This window comes from Nyctibius grandis, chromosome 11 (assembly GCF_013368605.1).
Source record: "Nyctibius grandis isolate bNycGra1 chromosome 11, bNycGra1.pri, whole genome shotgun sequence".
Taxonomy (NCBI): Eukaryota; Metazoa; Chordata; class Aves; order Nyctibiiformes; family Nyctibiidae; genus Nyctibius; species Nyctibius grandis.
The window spans coordinates 11,782,351-11,804,292 of record NC_090668.1 but is presented as its reverse complement, the minus strand read 5'-3'; the positions used below and the strand labels follow the sequence as shown (position 1 = coordinate 11,804,292).

The following is a 21,942-nucleotide window of genomic DNA, read 5'->3' as shown; positions in this document are numbered from 1 at the left end:
GCTCTTGATAATGCTCTCATAGAAGTATCCAGTCTCTTGCAAAAACTCATAGAACCTGTTGTTCTTCAGCCTAATTCCTTATTATACAGAAATCACTCGAGGGTAGAAACAAGGGAAGACTGTTCCTTCTGATTTCTGATTTTTATTTCTGTGAAAGTTTCCACAATTTGGCATTTGTGCTGAGCTATGATTAAAGAATTTGTATTTACTCAAATTTAAAGACTAACAACTTTCAAATATATCACGTTATAAAACTAATACGTCCTATAAAACTAATACATCCAGGACAAACATCTTGAGATGCTGCACACATGAAGACCATTGTTTGATTTTTTTACAGAGAGACATACTTCAGACCCAAAATTAGATTGAAACTAATGAGAAGCAGTTCAAGAAGAGTCACACAATAATTATTCTGGTATCTCCCGGAACAAGATCTCACTGATTTTACTTTATTTTAAAAACAAACAAACAAACAAACAAACAAACTTCCACTACTACCTAGAAAACCTAAGGATTCTGCAGTATAGTTCTACTACAAAATTCAAACTATGTAGTTGTAAGCTCTGTTTATATACAGCGGAAATACATGTTTCTGCTGTCACTTTACTGGTAACTCACACATGTCAAAAATAAAAAGCCATCCAAGTAACACCACCTTTGTTTAACAAAAGAAATAAGTTTTTCTTCATTGTTCACATCTTACTCATCAGAAAGACAGCAAGACTAATTGAAGTGCCACAGGATATGCTGCTTATATTTAAAAAAACCAAAATCATACCTAACCAAAATTGTGAAAAGTTGGTTATGAGATTTTTGTCTATTTGCTGTCAATTTAAATGACAGCTTCTATTTTTCTTCTTTGAACCTACCTACAATACTTTAACTCATAGCACTGAAGGTTTGCATATAATTACCTGAAGGGGCTCCAACCCAAGCCAGACCAAGAACTCCATCATCAAAATCACGGTCTGTAAACACATAGGCCAAGCAATAATCATCATGATTCTGTTCTGAGTTCAGTTCCAGAAACTTTTCCACACCAATGTTAGGAAATCTGAAGGGATTGGAAGAGTCCTTTTCATCTACAGTTGTGTTAATCTAAAAGTAAATTGAAACAAACTGTAAGACATGATTCATTTACGAAACTTAACTTGTAGATACCAGCTAAGAGCTTACTGTTGTCAATAACTTATGTTAAATAGTTGAAGATGCTGTTAAAGATTCATAGGCCCTGACAAATTACCACCCCAATATTTGGAAAACCAAGTTCTACAATAAATAATTGCATTTGTGTAGTAAATCCCCACTCTCTTATTTCTTTCTCTTTCCTTTCCATTAGTACCCAAAAGTTTATGTTTATCCTCTTAAATCATCATTTTTAGAAAGAACTTTCAACCTGGATAGCCATTATCTATTTTAGTATTAAAGTTTTTGGAGAGCAATACAGTCTGTTCACCACACTGTCAACACTGCTGAAACGTAACAAGTTGATTCCTATAAAAACTGACTACAGCTTAATAACAGAAGTAGCAAGCTGTTGACAATAAACACTAAAACCAAAGAAATGGGTTAGGGAACCACTTACTACAGAGACACTTGTGTTATGAAATTACTAACAATAAATGGTTACAAGTGAGCAGCAACAGGACTTTTGAAAAATACAGCCTCCAAGTAATATGAGTGAAGCCAAAAGTATTTCCAATACAACTTACTCTTATTCGTTTCACCATGAAGCTGATGTTACGGATTCCTGAGAAGTCTGTTGACTGGTAAATGGTGTCAATCGCTTTAACATGGCTGGATATCTGTCAAAAACGAAAGAATCTACAATTCAAAGATCTATGCACTATGCTATAGCTAATCCTAAATAGCAATAACTGCAAGGCCTATACTTTTACATAGAAGATACGGTACCATATGAACTCTAACAGGCCTTTTTAATCAAATGCTAATGGCAAATAATGGAAATAAATCACTACATAACCTAGTATCTGTATTGCCACCATGCCAGATAACAGCGAAGTATTTTGCTGTGTGCTGGGTTTTTTTTAACGCAATTCTATCAACTATTCAGATTCGTTTCATTGCTATGATAAGCTAGCACTGCAGTAAAAATTCTATTCAAAGCACTGTATTACTTTTTTTTTTGAGAAAAAAATTACTTGTTACAGTATTATTCTTTCATTTTCGGCAGGGAAAAATTGATCACCTTTACCAAAAGCACACAGAAATGTTAAAACATTGAAAACCTGACTTTGAAGGTGACTTCAGAGCTTTCGAAAACATTACTCAAATTGAATTGCATGTGTACAGTGTGATGAATAAATAGTAAAAGCCTTTTGACAGATTTGCAAGTGGCAGTGAAACTTCAGACTTCAAGAGAGAAGTATGTTAACAGATTAGTTATATTTTTAGCAAATGATCAGAAAAAAAAAACCACAAAAAACATTTCCAGTTAATTGTATATTGACAAATGAAAAGCACCTGCCTTTAGTTGCCACTGCATTTTTAACCTTCCACTATATCAGACACTACAGGAACAGTTCTCCATCATTAGCTCAGTGTTTTGAACTAAAATTTCAAATGGAAGGCTATGCAAGTGTTAACACAGAGGCTTGGCAGACTGACAAACAGAACAGAACTCTTCAGGAAGTATTATTTTTCTGCATAAGAATTGCAAAAAGTCAGACTGCAAATCTTGCTCAGAGGTGCTAAACAAACCACAGCTGCCATTAACAACTAAAAGAAGCACAAGTGCCCAGGACTTCTGTCACAGATACATAGCATATTTTTAGTGAAATAAAAAAGGCTGGTTCAATAGTGTTAAGATCACTGTAACAAATGAAACTACATTCTAGAATAAATAAGCAATAATATACAGAAATAAATTACATGAAATTTATCAGAAATACACAAATAAATTAAAAGCAGATCACTTAAAACAAAGGGAATGGAAATACCTGTGCAATTACAGCTTCCCTTGTTCCATAGTGCTTGTAGAACAGATGATCAGTCTGAATATACAGCTGACATGTATTTTTTTCAGCCTGAGTGGCACGCTTTTTTCTTAAAAGCTGTGGACCATTGTTCTTAGGCTCTTCAAAAGGCTTCTACATATGCACAGGAAATATATTAATTTTGTAGATCTACATGCTGCACCAATTGCCTAAAAATAGCGATGGATTTTTCTAAACATACTCTACTAATACAAATAGATTTTCATTCTTTTTCTTTAACCCACAAAGTTCCATGAATCTTGAATTAAACTAAGATGTTATAGCCAGTTTTCAAGTATGCCATCTATTTTTAATGATAACTCAGTCAAACCCTTCTGTGTGTTTCATTTTATATTACAAAAGGCAGTCAATGTGAAATAGATTTTCTTCATTCATGTGACCTTTGGAATTTTTCTTTTTCATAATTATTTTCTAAGATGAACAAACAGTTTGTAGATTAGAAAAAAACCAGTGCGGTGGGACTTAAATGCACCCTCCCTAACACAGCTTATTTCACATTGTGATTACCTTAGCTGTCTCAGCAAGCAGAAATACTTAAGCACTTCAGCATGGAACAAATGGTATACTAAACATGAAGTTAAAGTAATGCTCATTAGTCAGAGCAGTATCTGCTAACACATTTGCCTTATGGTATTCACTCGTTGATTGCCCACTCTCTCCATGAAGTTTTACAAGTAAATTTTTGGGAAAGTATGTTATTGTTACCAACACCAAATTGTTTAATACTGTTGATAATTTCTGGAGTCACAATGTAAATAAAGTTGAAGTTGCTGATGCTATTTAACAAGCCATATTGTGTAGTTTTGTTGACATATACTTAACTGACACCACAAAACGATGCCAAAACATGAAACAGCTCAGAACACAGCTTATGCTAAGAGGAACTCAATAATTGACTGTTGAAAAGTGTTGGAAAAAAAAAATCCAATTTCATGACAAGTGGTGCAAGCTTGAAGGCAAACAAACTGCAGGACTCTAAATAGGTACACAAGTCCCTTCCATAGACCACTTGCCTCCTATTACAGGCAATCTGTAGCATGCTGTAACCCCTTCAATCTTCCAGTCTTGCTAGCAAGACCCTCCTGCTCATATTGCTTCATTTACCACTGAAAGCACTCAGATATTACAAGTGTATTACATTAACATAACTCAAAAATCTAGAAGTTATTACTCTTCAAGGACCAATATATTACTTAGAGATCAAGGGATCTTGAAACTCTTTGTTCTCAACTGCAGGAAAGTATATTCCTCATCTCAGGCTTGATTTCCACACCCATCTAAGATTCCAATTGTTGAAAAAGCTGAGCTCATGTAGGATTCATTAAGACTATGAGCTAGCACATCTATGCTATAGAAGCAATGAGAAAAGGAATTTAGAAAAATCATGTTAATAAGAAACCTCTAGCAATAATTTAAGTACCTCACAATGCGGAGAGATGATTGACCAAGAGCAAAAGAGACAACACACAAGAAATAGGAAGTTACTACACTGATTTCTAATCAACATAATCCATTATCTTGTGTTATACCTCTGTTGTTGGCTCTTCTATACCAGTCATCTGGTACTTCTGCATTCTTTCAAATACTGAATGATCTGCACAACCTCCTTGTGGTCCATATTTATGTGGATATTCTAAAAAGAGGAAGGCCAGGTTGAGTTTTCAAATTCCACGTATAAGTGAAAAATATAGCTGTATCACTGCAACTTATTCAGTTTCTGTCCAATATTGCTCATGTGGTTTGAGGGAAGCATTCTAAGATTCAAGCTTTATGCAGCTGTCTTTTTTTGTTAAATGTTTCTACTAAGATACATTCTTAGTTTTACAAGCAGAACAAAACTGACAATTGCTTCTTAACATTGTTTTCTTATAGATAGCAAAAGAAAATATGATGAGCAACATCTAACATAAGAACGAGAGCTATTATTTACACATCTGTACCTATTAGCTTGAACTAACAGCAGTCTTAAAAAAAATGAACTCACAATGGAAAATTATTAGAGATCATGTATACTAAAGACTGCTTGGGTAAGAGAAAGGTTTTTCATCCTACTTGATAAACTAAAAGTAAGAAACCTTGCTAAGATTCTTAGAGGATTCTATTACTTTATTTACTTTCCATGGAATTTTTGAAAATTTTTACATTATGCAACTTAACTACCAATGCATAAGAACTGAAACTAACGATCCCTGAGTTTGCTCGCAATTTCATTGACAAGCTGAAATGCAGGATTTTCATTCGGGAAAGTAAACAATACAATTAAGTGTATGAGATGAGTGTGTGTAGATTTAAAAAACTTACAGAAATACAGATTACAAAATTTACAGATATATTTAAAACTTATGGGTAAAGTAAAACAAGACTGAAAAGAAACATTTTCACCACATCCTTACTATAGCTGACTGTTTAAATTTTAAAAACAAAATTGTAGTGCTATCCGGGTACACATCAGTTAAACATGCTGGATATCCAAACTAGCTCAGTGAGAATGTCATACAATTAGCTGCTTACCAAGGATAATTTTTTCAATACTCGTCAATGCAGCACATGTGAATGTGCTTCAGACACATATGGTTAGGTTTTGACTGTTAGTACCTATTGGAGATTTGTAAGCAACCTGTACTTGCAGAAGCTTCCTCTGGAGATGAGAAGTACTGAAGGGAAGAGGACTTGCCCCTTCAATTTCTCTGCAGGTTGGATCTCATCATAAATTGGTGCCCCAGTAAGAGATAATGGAGTACAGATTATGGGAGCCACATATGTAAATACTTAAGGAATCAGCTTCTGTAAGGCAAACCACAGTTTTACCATCATCTCAACAGGGTGCAGGTTTTGTCAGAAATGTGTAAATTTTACCAAGGTTTGTTGTTTTTTTGGGAGTTGTTGGTGGGTTGTTTTTTTGTGTTTGTTTGGGGTTTTTTGTTTGTTTGTGTTTTTTTTGTGTTTGTTTGGGGTTTTTGTTTTTTGTTTGTTTGGTTGGTTTGGTTTGTTTGTTTGTTTGTTTTTTTTAAAGAAAGTGTGAAGATCCAGAATCACAGAGTAAATGGAACAGACACATAGTAGTAGATTCATAAAATCTAAGAGCTGGCATTGAGGACCTGACGTCCATATTATATGCATTTCGGAGGATTTTACCTTGGACTAGCTGTAGTCTGGTTCTATGGAGTCAAAGCGTGCTAGCAGTTGGAGCACAGTAGATGCACTCAGAGTATGCGCTCTTGTACAGTTTCATCTGACAGTTGCGTTTATTTTTGATTCTTATACCTGTTTCCTGCAGTCATACTGTATGATACTGCTAAACTATTTCAATACACAAGCCCAGCTTACTTCAAATTTTCTCCCTATATCATTAAGCTCTAAACTTCATGTTTCAATCATTAAAGGCAAGAGGAAAATTAAATAGCAAACAGGAATTGCAAAAATCATATCCTTGGCATACCGCTGAAGTTGAGTTCTGAAAAAAACAAACCATTTAATATGAGTTTATGCTCCAAAATAGCCAAAGACCGGATTCAGTGGACCCACTGATAAGCTTAAAAGGACTAATCAAGAAATCAAAGGAGTCTTCCAACCTTCACTCCTCTCAACCACACATATTTACAAGTATTTAAAGAGGTCATGTTTATCACCAGTTTTTTAAAACTAGTGAATGACAAATGAAGCTAATTTAAACATAGTTAATCTTTTTCAAATTGGGTCCTTTTCCAGGTACAAAGTATTTTACTGCAATGGTAAACTTTACTTAGTGGGAAAGAACCAGATTTAATAGACATACTTCTTGACAAAGAAAGTTTCAGTCTAAGAGTAATCGAAAGATTATAGCTGGGTGTAAACAGTTATTATCTCACTGGCAAATTAATTTTATCTACTGTAAATGTATCCAAATACAGCATTGTATTTCAAAATACATTTCCAGTATGAATTTTAGAGAAGTTGCTCCAACATACAACAAAACTTTTTCTTTGGTCAACTTTATGCCTACTCTGTTTTGAGTAATGTTTGCCAATGAGATTGTTAGCAAAATCTTGATACTGTGGGGGAGGTAACTTGTTTGGATTCTAATAAGGTTGTTTCTTTAAATTAAAAAGAAAAAAGCCTTTTGAGAGCTAACTACAGTGAATGTGCAGCACTTAGGTTTTTGAAAAAATCCTAGCCTTCTGAAGGAAACTAGTATTTTCCCTTCGCTATTTTACAGAAATGTTCATGAATTACTGTTATTAGAACCTTATAAGTTTGTTTAATGATTTTCTGTGTATTAGTTTCCCACATTTCAATTTCTAACACCACACAAATACCATTTTTGAAATGCTCTCTCATCACATTCGTCCCAGTATGGTTAGCTCTAGCACAGTGCCAGAAGAATGAAGAGAGAAAGAGAGGGGAAAAAAAAGTGCTCCTGCTTGAAAGCCACCTCACCCAATGCGATGAGCAATATAGTGGAACACTGGCTTTGCTATCACCAATATTAAACAAAAAGCACCACTCACTCACAGCTGAGGTCATCTGTACTTTTTGGGATCCTGTTTACTATCACTAGATTGGAGTTAAGAGCAAAGGATTATAGATATGATCCTTCCCTTCTCTACCTCCACCACCTTTTTTCCTCCCACCATAGTATTAAAAAAAATTCTACTGTATTTAATCTAACTAAAATTCTCATTATCCACTAACCGATTTCACATTGCCGACCGCTTATCTCTGCGACAAAAGCACATTACACTAGGGCAGGAGTAACAGACAATACTGCTTCACCATCAGCACACTTCTACATAAAACCATCGTAACTTTAAAGCAACTCCTGCAGGTGGTAACTGCAGGAATCCACAGAAATTAACTGGAAACATGACTGCATAGCATATTTTGCACCAGAACAAAATGCCATTTTCTGCTATCACCATACTTCTATTCATACTCTGTGGCATTATGACACTGACAGAACAGTACTAGAAATAAATGCTCTCAGTACATTACACAAAATAAGCAGTCTTTCTCTGTAGCTTGTTTCCCAAAGAGGTTAGGAAATACCTTAATACATTTTAATACTGACTGCCTGCAATTCAAACAAATATTTCTCACTTCAAAAGTAATAATCTAGTAAGAAACACTTTAAAAGCATGACAGTTAAAATTATAAAGAATTGAACATGAAACAGTCTGCAACAGCAATTGCCAAGGTTTTACACGTGCTAGAAAAGACAAATCTCCCATAGACAGATTTGAATCTACCCTGCTGAACACAGGAGGCAGGTAATATAAGGACAGTTCACTTTGGAACCATGTCTAGCTTCCAGAGAAAGTTGCATACAAAGCTTGCTTTTGATAAATGCTGCATTATCCCCAAACCATGAAGGCACTGTTCCTTCTTCATGTTTTGAGACTTCCTATTTCCACCACCCCCTGCAACAGTTCCATTTCTGGAGCTAAGCAAGAACTACATGGTGTCAGATGACTTGGACAGTTTTGACCCACATCACAGAAGTCTGGTCCGTGCTCTTGTGATGCTTTTAAATGCTTTGAGAGGGACAGCCTTCTGCCAGCTCTTTGGGGTCAAAGGCTTCTTAGCCTATCCCTACCACAACCCTGTGAATGGATCAAGAGAAAGCACACGCCTTTACCATGAAATGATTGCTTACAGTGAATGCCAAGTTGAGGAAAAACTGGAAGCCTACTTTCCATCAGATCTATAAAAGGTTTTAATTACAGGATCAATTCTCTAAGTAGAGAAAATCCTCAGGCAAAACAAAGCCTTTATTTTTCTTTTCCTGTATTGTCCAGTTTCCCATTTTCCACTTTCAATTTTTGTACATCCTGACAGAATGTTAAAAAACAGTAAGCAATAACAGTAGTAATAACAATAAACGTAAAAAAAAAAATCTTGTAATTTTATACTTTCTGACAATGATACCTTATTCTAGCTAGGCAGCAGATCGTTATTAATGATCTATGCAACCACAGATGCTCAAAAAAATAATTTTTATCCTTTTTAAAAAGGCACTACCACCACAAAGAGATTCCTGATCACATGAACTTTTCTTCTACTTATCAATAAATAGTATCATCTGTTAAGCATTTCGGTTAACTACTTAGTGGATACTGGATTTAGGCATCTGGGGCAAGGATATGACATCAAACTTCCATTAAACATGATGAAAATTCAGTTCTTCAACAGCCATAGAGATTTGCCCAATACTAGCAAAAGCAATAGTGTCAGAGCAAAATTCAAATTTAAGCAGATATAAAAAAAGCCTTATTACAGATTTCATTCTAAGCACTGTGCTCCCATGACAACTGCCAAGTAGACCTTCATTATTAAATCGACAACCACAATATGAAAAAAAACCCAAGTTCTCACTAATAATACATAGTTTATAATATTACTAATAGTACATAATAATACATAGTTCACTAATAATAGTGAATAGTTCACTAACAATAGTTTACTAATAATACATAGTTCACTAATAATACGTAGTTTGCAACGGTCAGTTAGTTCAGCCGATAGGGCTTTGCAAAATTACAAACTACCTTACTTTCTGTTCTCAGTTGTATAGTTCTTCCAAGACCATAAAGACAATTAAATGACCACATTAATTTTCCTGAAGGTCTGAACAGGATTTTCCTGTCTACTGTTGATCTGAGGCGGTATCAATTTTCTATTTTACACTATGAACTCAAGGATACATTTGAAGCATATATGATTTAAATAAAGTAAACATAGTTCCAATGAAATCCTAATCCTTAAATAAAAGTTGCCAAAATATTTTAATGAAAATAGCAATTTGCATCTTTCTAGCACTAAATTATGAAACAGTTTCATCAAGATTGAAGTTTAGAAAATAAAATCATTCAAAATGTCTTTCGAGTCATGAATAGAAATCTGGCTTCCACTGGCCACCATATCCACTGTAACAGACAAAAGCTGCCTTATAAAGTTGACAATATAATACCATTTATAAAAAAATCTTTCGTTTAACTACTGAATAAGAACTCATTGAGATGCTAATCATATGTTGCATTGTGATTTCTGAAAAGCGCGAAAAGCATGTAGTCTCAAAAGGCTGAAACATGGGTGACCAAAAAACATCGCAAATTAAAGCACAGATGACTTCTTCCTCAGTCTCTCCTGAGTTAGAAATGTGAGCATTTTTGTTGCTTTTGTCCTGTGTAAGATACTAGTGGTTTGACTATTTCACAAGAGTTAGCTTTAGGTTAGAGCAATAACAACAGATTTACATGTTTGTTTTTATTTTTAAAGCTACTGTAAAGCTTAGCTTTTTTTAGTTGTTGTTGGGTTTTTTTTGGAGCTGCAGTTCAATGCAAAAATAGCTCTCATGGAAGGCAAAAAAATTTTAGTCTCAAAAGCAGTATTCAGAAAGTGACAGAATCAGTTGTATACTTCAGATATTTCAGACCACAGAATCCTAGAGGCATCTAGGATACCAATGAAAAAAGTTAAACTATACAATCAGAATGCATGTACATCAGACTCTGCATTGACAAGAACCAACAGGCGTGGCACATTTTTAAACAGTGCTGCTTAGACTTAGCTCCAGGATGGGCTATTTTCAACCGTGCTGAGCAAGCAGCAATGTTCACTCACTTGGCGACTGGGAAGCCATATTGTACTGCTGCTTTAATGGGACTCTCTGGAATAGATTTAGACAATCCCCTCTGATAATCTGATTCTGTTTCTAACTGATGGTTTTGATGCACTAGATTCAAGAGGAAAAACAGTGTAAGCCAACATACCATCATCGGAATAATTAAAAAAAAAAAACAAACATATTAAAGTGAACAGGAGCAGGATAAGACATTAATATGAACCAGTTTCATCATCAGCTTTTTCCAGATCTCAAGCAATCCATTTACTCCTCCAACAAGATCACTTCTACAAAACAGCAATACTAACTTTCATAAAAGCAAATCATCTGCTTCTTTAAGGCACAGTTCTATTTCTGTCATTAGTTGATAACAGTGAAGAGGGTATTTTTAGTCACCTACTATTTACAGCATAAGGAACTGGGACACGAGACAATCTTCCTGCTTGTCTCGCCCCTTGGAAACTGGGCCAATCACTTTACTGCCCTATGTCCCTTTACTTTCCTCCTCCCCCTCTTTTCTACAACAGGCTTAATAAAACGCTTCGTAAAGCAGGCAGTGACTTATTTACAGAAAGTGCTGTGTAAGTGGTAGTCCAGTATTCCCACTATCAAGCAGTGAATTGAGCTGTTTGGCAAGACCCATAAAACACATTGAAGAACTCAGAATTATGCGCAAGTTATTCACAGAAATGTTACAGAAGACATATCTTACAGTTTCACATCAGGATTTTGTAATTTTTTTATTACTTCCCCCACTACTCTTCTGTTACAGCAGCAAACCCTGTAATACTCCAACAGCAGCTAGCAAGGCAAACTGCCTGCTCAGACTTTCACCTGCAATGCTCTGCACAGCTATCTACAAGAAGGGTCGGAAAGACAATCCAGGGAACTATAGGCCTGTCAGCCTGACCTCGGTGCCAAGCAAGGTGATGGAACAGATCATCCTGAGTGCCATTACATGGCACATGCAGGACAATCGGGGCATCGGGGCCAGCCAACATGGATTCATGAAAGGCAGGTCCTGCTCGACCAACCTGGTCTCCTTCTATGACAAAGTGACCCGCTTAGTAGATGAGGGCAGGGCTGTGGATGTAGTCTATCTAGACTTCAGTAAGGCATTCGACACTGTCTCCCACAGCATCCTCCTGGACAAACTGGCTGCCCGGGGCTTGGATGGGTGGACTCTTAAATGGGTTAAAAACTGGCTGGATGGCTGAGCCCAGAGAGTGGTGGTGAATGGGGCAAAGTCCAGCTGGCGGCCGGTCACTAGCGGTGTTCCTCAGGGCTCAGTTCTGGGGCCGGTGCTGTCCAATATCTTTATAGATGATCTAGACGTAGGGATGGAGTGCACCCTCAGTAAATTTGCAGATGACACCAAGCTGGGTGGGAGTGTCGATCTGCTGGAGGGTAGGAAGGCCCTACAGAGGGATTTGCACATGTTAGATAGATGGGCCGAGACCAACGGCATGAGGTTCAACAAGTGCTGGGTCTTACACTTCGGCCACAACAACCCCATGCAGCTCTACAGGCTGGGGGAAGAGTGGCTAGAAAGCGGCCCAGCAGAAAGAGACCTAGGGGTGCTGATCGACAGCCGGCTAAACATGAGCCAGCAGTGTGCCCAGGTGGCCAAGAAGGCCAATGGCATCCTGGCCTCTATTAGGAATAGTGTAGCCAGCCGGTCTAGGGAAGTGATCGTCCCTCTGTACTCAGCACTGGTGAGGCCGCATCTTGAATACTGTGTCCAGTTCTGGGCCCCGCACTTCAAGAAAGATGTTGAGGTGTTGGAGCGAGTCCAGAGGAGGGCGACCAAGCTGGTGAAGGCTCTGGAGGGTCTGACCTACGAGGAACGGCTGAGGGAGCTGGGGTTGTTTAGCCTGGAGAAGAGGAGGCTCCAAGGTGACCTTATTGCAGTCTACAACTACCTGAAGGGAGGTTGTAGTGAAGTGGGAGTTGGCCTCTTCTCCTGGGCAACTAGCGATAGGACAAGAGGACACAGCCTCAAGCTTCGCCAGGGGAGGTTCAGGTTGGACATCAGGAAGAATTTCTTTACAGAAAGGGTTATTAGACATTGGAATGGGCTGCCCAGGGAGGTGGTGGAGTCATCATCTCTGGATGTGTTTAAGAAAAGACTGGACATGGCACTTAGTGCCATGGTCTAGTTGACACGGTGATGTCAGGGCAACGGTTGGACTCGATGATCCCTGAGGTCTCTTCCAACCTGGTTGATTCTGTGATTCTGTGAAATTAAACGCATGCTGCAACTTCTCTTTGAGAATCAAAAGCAGTATATGGAATGCTATCATATAAAGTTACTTTATTCTCAAATACGGTCTTGTAAGCACCAGGAAGATCTTAGCACTTAGTCAGAAAAAAGTGTAGCTCACAATGTACATGAAATTCAATAACTGCATTCATTCAGAAGCTCTTTAAGATTATGCAACTTCTATTTGATTTTGGGTTAGTAATATTTACAGAATGGGGTAACAGGAAGGACAAACATAAAATTGCTGTGAGCTAGCAGAGAACAAACGACAGCACACATACTGCCACTGAATGTAAGATACAGCCATATTCCAGAAGTTTTATTAAATTAGAAAAAATAAAAGTATTTGCTGAGATTTTAGCATAGAAAGATCATTTCTCTTCACTGTATTCATGCAAAAGAAGTAACCAGAGAATATTATGCAATAACCCTGTGTTTTTCACTGGCTTACAGCACAGAGAAAATGATAATACATAAAGCCAAATGACAACTAGATATTTTCCTCATCTGTATTCCTTTTTTTTGTTATTTCTTTTCACAATATAGTCCCATTATGATGTACTTTGAAAATGATTTATACATATATCATCATGAGAGTGGTTCAAGTCATTTCTAGTGATCTAACCCAAGACTCTTCATCTAATTCCAAATGAGATTTCAAATTCAAGTCTTCTAGGATTTGCACAATGGTCTGATGGGACAAGTTTTTAATTTAAGTGATAGTTTAAATTGATCTTTAAGCAAGACTGAAGTCCTACATAAAGTTAGCTAGCAACACACAACTTGTTAGCTTCATTAATCAAAACGTAATCTTAAAGTGATTTTCTGCCAACACCTACTTGGAAGGATTGAAAGTTGGAATCACAACTTTATTGCAGTATTTTTGGGTTCAGCAGAGTTACTTAAGCATCAAATAAAATTGATTATTTTATGATCAGCCGAAGACTGATCATACATAAAAAGGCAGGTAGAGTGCAGGAGAACTCTGATGCATCAGTTCTGAAGATGTAAAAGTATTCCATGGTACTTTCTTGTCCTTCTGGGCATTTACAACTAAAGCTAGACTGCTGGGGCTACACTCTTCAAATTCAAGTAGTATTCCCTGTACACTTCCGTCAGCTACTGTGTAAAGTGGGACATACTGGGTGCCACCACATCTTCTAAAGAGCTCTCTGAAGGCATCCATGACCTATGCATGCAGGAGAAGCTTTTATTTCCCACAAGTACCACCTTCACTAGCTGTAGGTAAATGGATAGTGACTTGAACTTCAGTTGTCCTTTATTTTGCATATCACAGAGAAGAACAACCAGTATAGAGCATTTTAAGAATGCACTTTTCCAAAAGAAACAGGTATTCACTGAGTAGAAAATACACTGCTTATACACATAAACCTGACTGCTAAGGATTTCTTAAAATGGCGGAATAAGGAACACTCACTTTGGTTTGCCATAAATTTCTTTCACACCATACTTGTATATAAATCACTTCAGGACAGCAGAATTCACAGTGTCATACACACGCTGAAGTTTCATTTGATGCTTACAAATGGCTTAGTTTTTGACGTTTAATAAAAAAATTATTTCATCTGTAGCACAAAATGGAAGTACTCACTGATATCATCTTCATGATAAATGACAGAGTGGAACGGTAGAGTTTTGTCCTTAATATATCTCTCTGCTGGCTCAATATAAAAGGTCCCACTGTGAGTTTGAATGAATCCTTCAAATTTTCCATCAATAACAGATCCATGGCTAAGACTTCCCTGCTCACCTGTTAAGGGAAAAAGTGCATTAGGTTTTTTATACTTTTCTAAAAGCTTTCAGTCCTGTGCAATCTTCAAGCATACACTCTAGCCAAGGTGTTAAGCAGACAATGCTAAATTATGATACTTGCATAATTATTCTGATAGTGCACCAGTTCCCAACTGCTAAAAACCTATATGAATTATACAGTACTAAGATTCTGGATAACAGCAGTAAGACATTCTTGCAGAAAGTTTGTGTCTGAGTTTTTAAAACTAAGATTATTCAACAGTAGACATACAGTTATCCCAAAATCATAGTTACTAAGTTCAACAGCTTCCTAATCAGGTGTATAAATTACATGTTTAAAAAGCATAAAATGAAGAATTCAACTCCGTTCTTTAAAGCTGTCACATATACAGCATGTCATCCTATATCCAAGTCCTGTCCTTATACATCTGATCATACAATTATTAAAAAAAAAAACGTATACTGAACTTTGAAAGCTTTCAAAGAAAGATTTCCCTGTATTCAAGACATCCATTTTTCTCTTCAAGCATTTTTCTCTTCAAGCCTCTTAAAACTGTACCTGAGTTTAAATGTGGGATAGGGTGAATTTCTATTTGAAACAGTCACAATCTGGAAAAGTACAACTGTCAAAGTTTAATCAACAGCTACAATATTCAGCATCCCCAACAAGCCTTTTCCATAAAAAGGATGAAAGATTACTAAAAAAAATGTTTATATACTCCTCCATTGAGGAGGGTTCAGAATCACACTATCAAATTATCAGAACTGCACTCATTCTTATAATTAACCAGCACTAATTTCTAATTAACAATTATCAAGAATTTTATAAAGTTCATACTCAAGTACTGAAATTTAGAAAAAGTATCTTGAAGACACACCATACAACTCTCGAGAGAACACTAAAAAGCAGAAATAGTCTCTGTAGAACACTAATTTTAAGACATTCCTAAGTGATCCCAGATTTACTTCAGACTATATTCTATTAGCACACGCATTAACATCCTGAACTTATAAGCCATGTATCTTTGGAAATTTCTGAGTACTCAGAAGGAAGACTCTTGAACTGAATGGAAATCAAGAACCAACAGCAAAATGGTTTATTTACTCAACTCTTTGTTCATGATCTTCATGACAACTACAAAGTTGGGTTGAATAAGAAAGATAATAAAGAGGATTAAAAGAAAACGTAGAGTAAGCGCAGTGAGTAGGCTCATGTGGATTCTTTAATCTCATCCTTCAGCAATAAGAACCAAAAGCTCTTCTGAAATGATTTTACAAAATAAGAAAAAAAACACAACAAAAGACCCCACACACCTTAAATGCCCTCTGACCTACTTAAGTCAATGGATAAATTGGTCTACCTCGATGCATATGAAGTGCTAAGCATGCATACTTCTTTTCAGAGTTTAAAACAGTCACTTCAAGACTATAGGACATTACTAAGAGATCTTCAGGAAGCAGTTAGATTCCTTTCAGAACCAAGCAGACTGTATAAAGAGGGACAGAGTAAGTCTTAATCCTTCTCTTCTTTCCATCTGCTTTTAATTCCTTATTCTCCTTCATTTTTAATCAATTATCTTTTGTATTTACTGAAATCAGGTATATTACCCCTAATGATGGTAGCTCTATATTCCTTAAATTCATTTAAGCTAAGAACAGTACCTGATTTTTTTAGATGCAGACAGCTTTTTCCTTTTTTTTTTAATGCATCAGACTTCTATGAAGAGTATGTTCATAAACAGTTGAACTTCAAGTTCTATGGATATGAAAATTATTAGGTAAAATACTCATTTGTTAAGTGTGACTGTTATATGAAAATAAAAGCAGATGGAGTTTAAACGCATTTAGATGCATCAATGAAGCTTACTAATGAAGATAACCTAATCATACAGATATTAATTTTCTGCATGTATATTAAAAAAAAATCTCCTGTTTAAAATGACTGCACTTTAATCCACTTTGAGGTGTTGTACTTACCATAAATGTGTCCAGTGTAAACATGGGAGGTATCATAATCAATTACTTTGTTTGATATTTCTACTTTAAAGTCATCACTAAAAAGAGATGTATCTCTCTTCATTCGAAGGTTGAAGTGTCTGAAGTGAATAAAATAAGATGGTAAATTGGCTTTGAGCTTCAATTACAAAAGCACTAAGCAAACTACTTCTAATCAACATTTTTGTGCAAATAATTTGGAGACCCTGTAAAATTTATCTATAGAAAATGTTTATACTGTACAAGAATTAGACCATAGCTTAGAAGGATTTTCTTGAGAAAGATTATTTAGATGCTTTTGATACAAGTAGCTAAATTTACAGGATTTAAGCCAGAAAACAGGGTTAGACTTAAATGCATAAATCTGAAATGCTGACTTTGACTATGCACTTGTTCCCATTCCTCCAGGAAACACAAATGTAGCTTAAGGGAAAAAGCAACTATTTTACTTCACAGCACTGTGAAGCAGAAGAGATAAGAACAACTGTCAGCTTATTTTACTTGCACTGCCAACATTTAAAGTAATGTAAATGAAATGTAGGTGACTTAATTACTGTTTTAACCGAAACTCAAAAAACAAACCCAGAGCGCAACATTTAATAACAAATGCTTAAACTGGTAGAGTTATCTGCACAACTGTGTAAACAACTCATTGAATGATCCTGTTCAAATTACAGCACTGCATTCTTTGATGTAAATCCTACTGCTAATCTTTGTATAAAACATACCACATTTTCTTTGTACAAAAACAAAAGTTTGGTTCAGTTAAGCCAAGTGTTGTAAAATGCCTGACATTACATGAATTAATACATGTGACAAATGTTAGCTTACTTCAGAATTTCATTTGGTATTCTCTTAAATTTTGTACAAAGACATTGTGCAAATACAAATCAGTGAATTTGTGAAACTTCAGTCATTCCAATTTTACTCTTGATTTTTTTCCTATATTTTTCTCTTTCTGCACAATCACGAAATTGAAGGAATATTATAGTTATGTAACCAATTTGTCACACAAAAAGTAACTCTGATACATTGACTGCATCTGTGTCAGTCTTCATCTAAAAAAAAGTGACCAGTCTCTCAGTATACACCGTATACTAATGATAGAGCTGACTTTCCATAGTGAAAGCTAGTTTCCATTTGTGCTAACAGAAAAATAACCAAAACAGTTAAGCGCCACAGTGTAAACGATTAAATCTAATTACTTTTCAGTATAGCTGAAGCATATGCAAAATATAGCTTCAGTCTTCACTTGCACATTAAATAATACGATACTACAGTTATAAGTATTTTGAAACAACTGTACATTAAGACGCAAAATTCAAGATCAAAGAAAAAAGCCATGCTTACACTTAAAACCTGGTAAGGGCTCTAGTGTCTCATGTTGACTATTCTGTAATGCAAACTATTTCACCATCAAACTATTTTTATTTATTATTATTGCTGCAGTGTTAATAAAGGTTCAAAGCAAGTATTCTCCTCTGGTGATGCATTAGAGATATCTACTACAAGGTTATGAAATTCTCAGATGTGGCTGGTAGATGGGGAAGATTAAACTTCAGCAATTCCCTGTGACTCTTGGGCTTAGAGCCAAGCCAACCAGTGCTTGTATTATAGTTTCAGTATGGATGCCTTTTATGAGGGCAGATTATCCTGTTAAGAAGGTAGAAACAGTTCACTACAGATGCGCTTGAGTATTGGAGTCACTGATGAACACATATCAGCTAACAGTTAGTAGCTATCCACACCCAGATAAAGGCATGTTTTATGATAGACAGCTAGTATTTATATCATCACATAGAGACAAAAAATAAGAATTATTCCTCTTTAAGTTAGTCTCTTTACCAGCTCTGTAAAACTGTCTTTTGGCAACATAGAGGTTCATGAGGATGAGGAGATAACAAGAATGAGCAACCCAGAAAAACATCATAGGGCAGAACAGTACAAGAGTACGCAATACATTTTTCTAGGGGGGAAAAAAAATACTTTAAGCCATCTTGTGTGGTTCTTCTGGGCAGAAGTTAGAAATTAACAGGCAGAAAAAATTAAGACCAGCACTGGTAAGAATTTGAAAACTTTCATTCAAGTAATTCAAGAAGTTCTACTCACTTTGGTTGTAATATACTGCTCAAGGTGTTATAGAGATTTGAACTCCATTTTAGTTTGAGTTTTCCCTGTGACTGAGTTCTCCAGAGTTTTTGACTCTTCAAGTGCATCTGAACTGACGTTAAATGACAAGAGATCCTGGATACTTCAGAATAGCTTTCTGCCCTTTCCTAGTATTTAATAGAAGACTTCTTACCATAAGAAGTCTGTAATTCTGTAATTCTTTCTGTGTGACAAACGGAAGTACCTACTAATCCCAGCAAGAACACCTATTATGGATAGAATTTCTTTTTCCTGGTGAAAAAAAAATAGTTTCTTTGAAAAAACAACTCAATCTATATAGCACTTCTCTCAGAAGTGCAGAAAAGTTACTTTAAAATTAGATATTTCTGGTTGTATTCATGTGAGTTTCAAATAAAATTGAGAAGCAATTATCTCTGACACTCAACTGCATCAGCAATTTCTTTAACATTTTGAAGTATACTATGTAAGACAATGCAGGACTTCTCATCTACTAATTCCCACATATGTCAGCAGAATGGGGAAAAAAAATGGTCTTTCTCTCAGAATGAAAGTGAGTAATTTACCAAGTTTAGCCTAAAATAACACCAAGCAGATAGATGAACTAGCCCTAGGCCCCAACTGTGAAGCCATCCAGGTTATCCTTTCCTCAGCTGCCAAGTCATCTATGTTCTCATCCTTACAAATTAGCATGACATTCAGCATCGTGCTTCTGGACTACCATTGTTGACTATCATCTAATCGTGCTTTAGGGTCAGTTTTGAGTTTTGCTTAGATGGCCTGCACTACAGGACTGTGCTTTTGGAGGGGTAAGGGGAAGCTCAGCAGAGTCTATTGAAGCTGGGCATGATTCTTTGTTCTGGGAGGGATACTCTTCCATCAATACTACCCTATCTGTCACTTCAAAATGGACCGTTAGAAGTTATATGTACCAAATAAAAAGTTTCACTGGTTTTAAAATTAAGAAGCCTCTATTTATTCTCCTTTAATTTCCCCCCCTCTTCTTACTTTCCACATTGGTACATGACTAATGCTACAAATTCTAACGCGTGCTGTCAATTATCTATTTGTAAATAAAATTAGCTCTATTTTCAGGATGAGAGAACTATTTCAAATACAAAATAATGCAGCTGTGTTTCACAATAACAGTTCTCCAACCATTTGATTTCTTAATTTAGTTAAACTATTAGATAACCTGATCATCTAAGAGCTATTTTTAAACAGGTCTTTTCTTGGTCATTTAAACATGCTTGGTGGAAGCAGGATTATCTGTCTGGACTGTTCACCATTTTAATAGTGAAAAATGAACTGACAAATCTTCCTTTAGTTCTCCCCCACCAAAAAAAGGGAGAGGGAAAGAGAGGCAACTTGGGGGGTGTGGGAAACAAGCATCTATTAGTCTTTACTTCCAAGAATTAACAACTTTAACAAATCACCAAACTTCAAACAATGCTAATCATAAAACCCCACATATTACATGAAACATACAGTAGGGAAAGTAGATTCCATTTTTATGGCTATGCAGAGACATCTTAATGTACTACTTACAAGTGTCACTGAAATCAACTGCACTGACAAGATGCCAGCTTATAGGTGGGAGGACTCCAAGTCATGACTGATTCAAATAAATGGATAGCTCCCAAAAAAATCCAGTTCAACACCCTAATTTCTCAGTAAAACTTCCACAGACCCTACAAAATCCATTTCAGTATCTCACCCAACATAGACGTTTTCCTAACATTTACTCTAAATTTCTTCAAATCTAGTATTTCTTCCCCTTTCTTGACAGGAATATAAACTAATCACTACCCTTCTCAAAATGATGTGGAGTGTTCAAGGCCAGGTTGGATGGGGCTTTGAACAACGTAGTCTAGTGGAAAGGTGTCCCTGCCCACAGCAGGGGGGTTGGAACTAGATGATCCTTAAGGTCCCTTCCAATCCAAATCATTCTATGATTCTATGACAAGAATGCATCTCAGTTTTCTTTCCTTGCTTAAATCCAGTAACTTCATTAATTCTTCTAAAGACAGGACACTCCAGGGAAGTTCAACAAATTTTTCTATATTCCTGAATATGGTTTCTAAAACTAGCCACAATGCAAAAAATAAGAAGCTTCAAATAAGCCTTTTGGTAATTACCATTTCTACAGCATGCATCGAATTCTCTGTGCCAGCACCTATATCAACGTTAACTAAGCTATTCCCTAGCCTAGCTACACACCAGGCAGAAAGATTTTGTTATAAAAATCTTCATAAACCTGGTTGTCTAAGGTCTGGTGTGACTAAGATCCATGAAGTAAGAGAGGAAATCTTTTTTAGACCTCATTATCGTAAGTACGGTTAACATTTTTATATGATAAGGATTTTCAGCCCAACTTATTAACACAGAATAACCAGGCTAAGCAAAGAGCTCTATTTTACAGAAGAGTATTACGGGATCTTTACCAACAACAAGATGAACCTGCTCAAGTGGACTGAAATGTGGACTGCTCCCAGACAGAATGGTCTCATCCTCCCTCTGTCACCACTTCAAGACATACTGATTTTTTTCTGCCAAATAATTTTCAGCTGGATCAGTTCCCAGATCCTATTCCTTGCATGGTTTTAAGACTACTAGTGCTAGGACAAAGATGATGCTGGGAATGCGATCAGGCCTGTTCCTCTCTGCAGTAGTACACACTTTGGTAAGCCTAAATTAACCATCAGCCTGCAGCTTAAGAGTGGCAGCATTCAACTGAAACAAAACTTCACTGTCTTGCAACCTTCCTGGAGACTTAATTTAGAAGTGGAGAGGTTTACAATATGAGGAGCCTCTGAAACATTCCACTCTGCAGTCTTGTTTATTAGAACAATTTAATAGTGAAACCAAAGATTTTCTCTCTGCTGAAGCTACAGCAGAGACAGCAGCAATATGACTCTTCTTTAAATAACAAAATTCCCTGGACTAAAAATCACACCCAAAAATGTGATTTTAAGGACAGGACTGCAAACTCAGGATTTGAGTTGCAGTTCTACAGCAGTTAAAATACAACTAATGGTAAGCTTTTGGGAACAGGCACTGAAATTCAGTCATTACACCATATACCTCCAGTAGCAACAGCTCATTCCCTGAAGAAATTACAAGCTGAATTCACAGAAGCAGAGTGCTTACCCATAAAACGATAT

General features: G+C 36.3%; 1 protein-coding gene across 1 annotated transcript in view; it reads right to left on the bottom strand.

Moving 5' to 3' along the window:
• The window catches only part of ADAM10 (ADAM metallopeptidase domain 10), a 46,943-nt gene that overhangs the window by 12,690 nt on the left and 12,311 nt on the right, over nucleotides 1-21,942 (bottom strand). Inside the window, 6 exon segments of the mRNA XM_068410117.1 lie at nucleotides 918-1,101; nucleotides 1,716-1,808; nucleotides 2,964-3,113; nucleotides 4,550-4,653; nucleotides 14,496-14,654; nucleotides 16,634-16,752. Coding sequence (XP_068266218.1) covers nucleotides 918-1,101; nucleotides 1,716-1,808; nucleotides 2,964-3,113; nucleotides 4,550-4,653; nucleotides 14,496-14,654; nucleotides 16,634-16,752 — 809 coding nt within the window.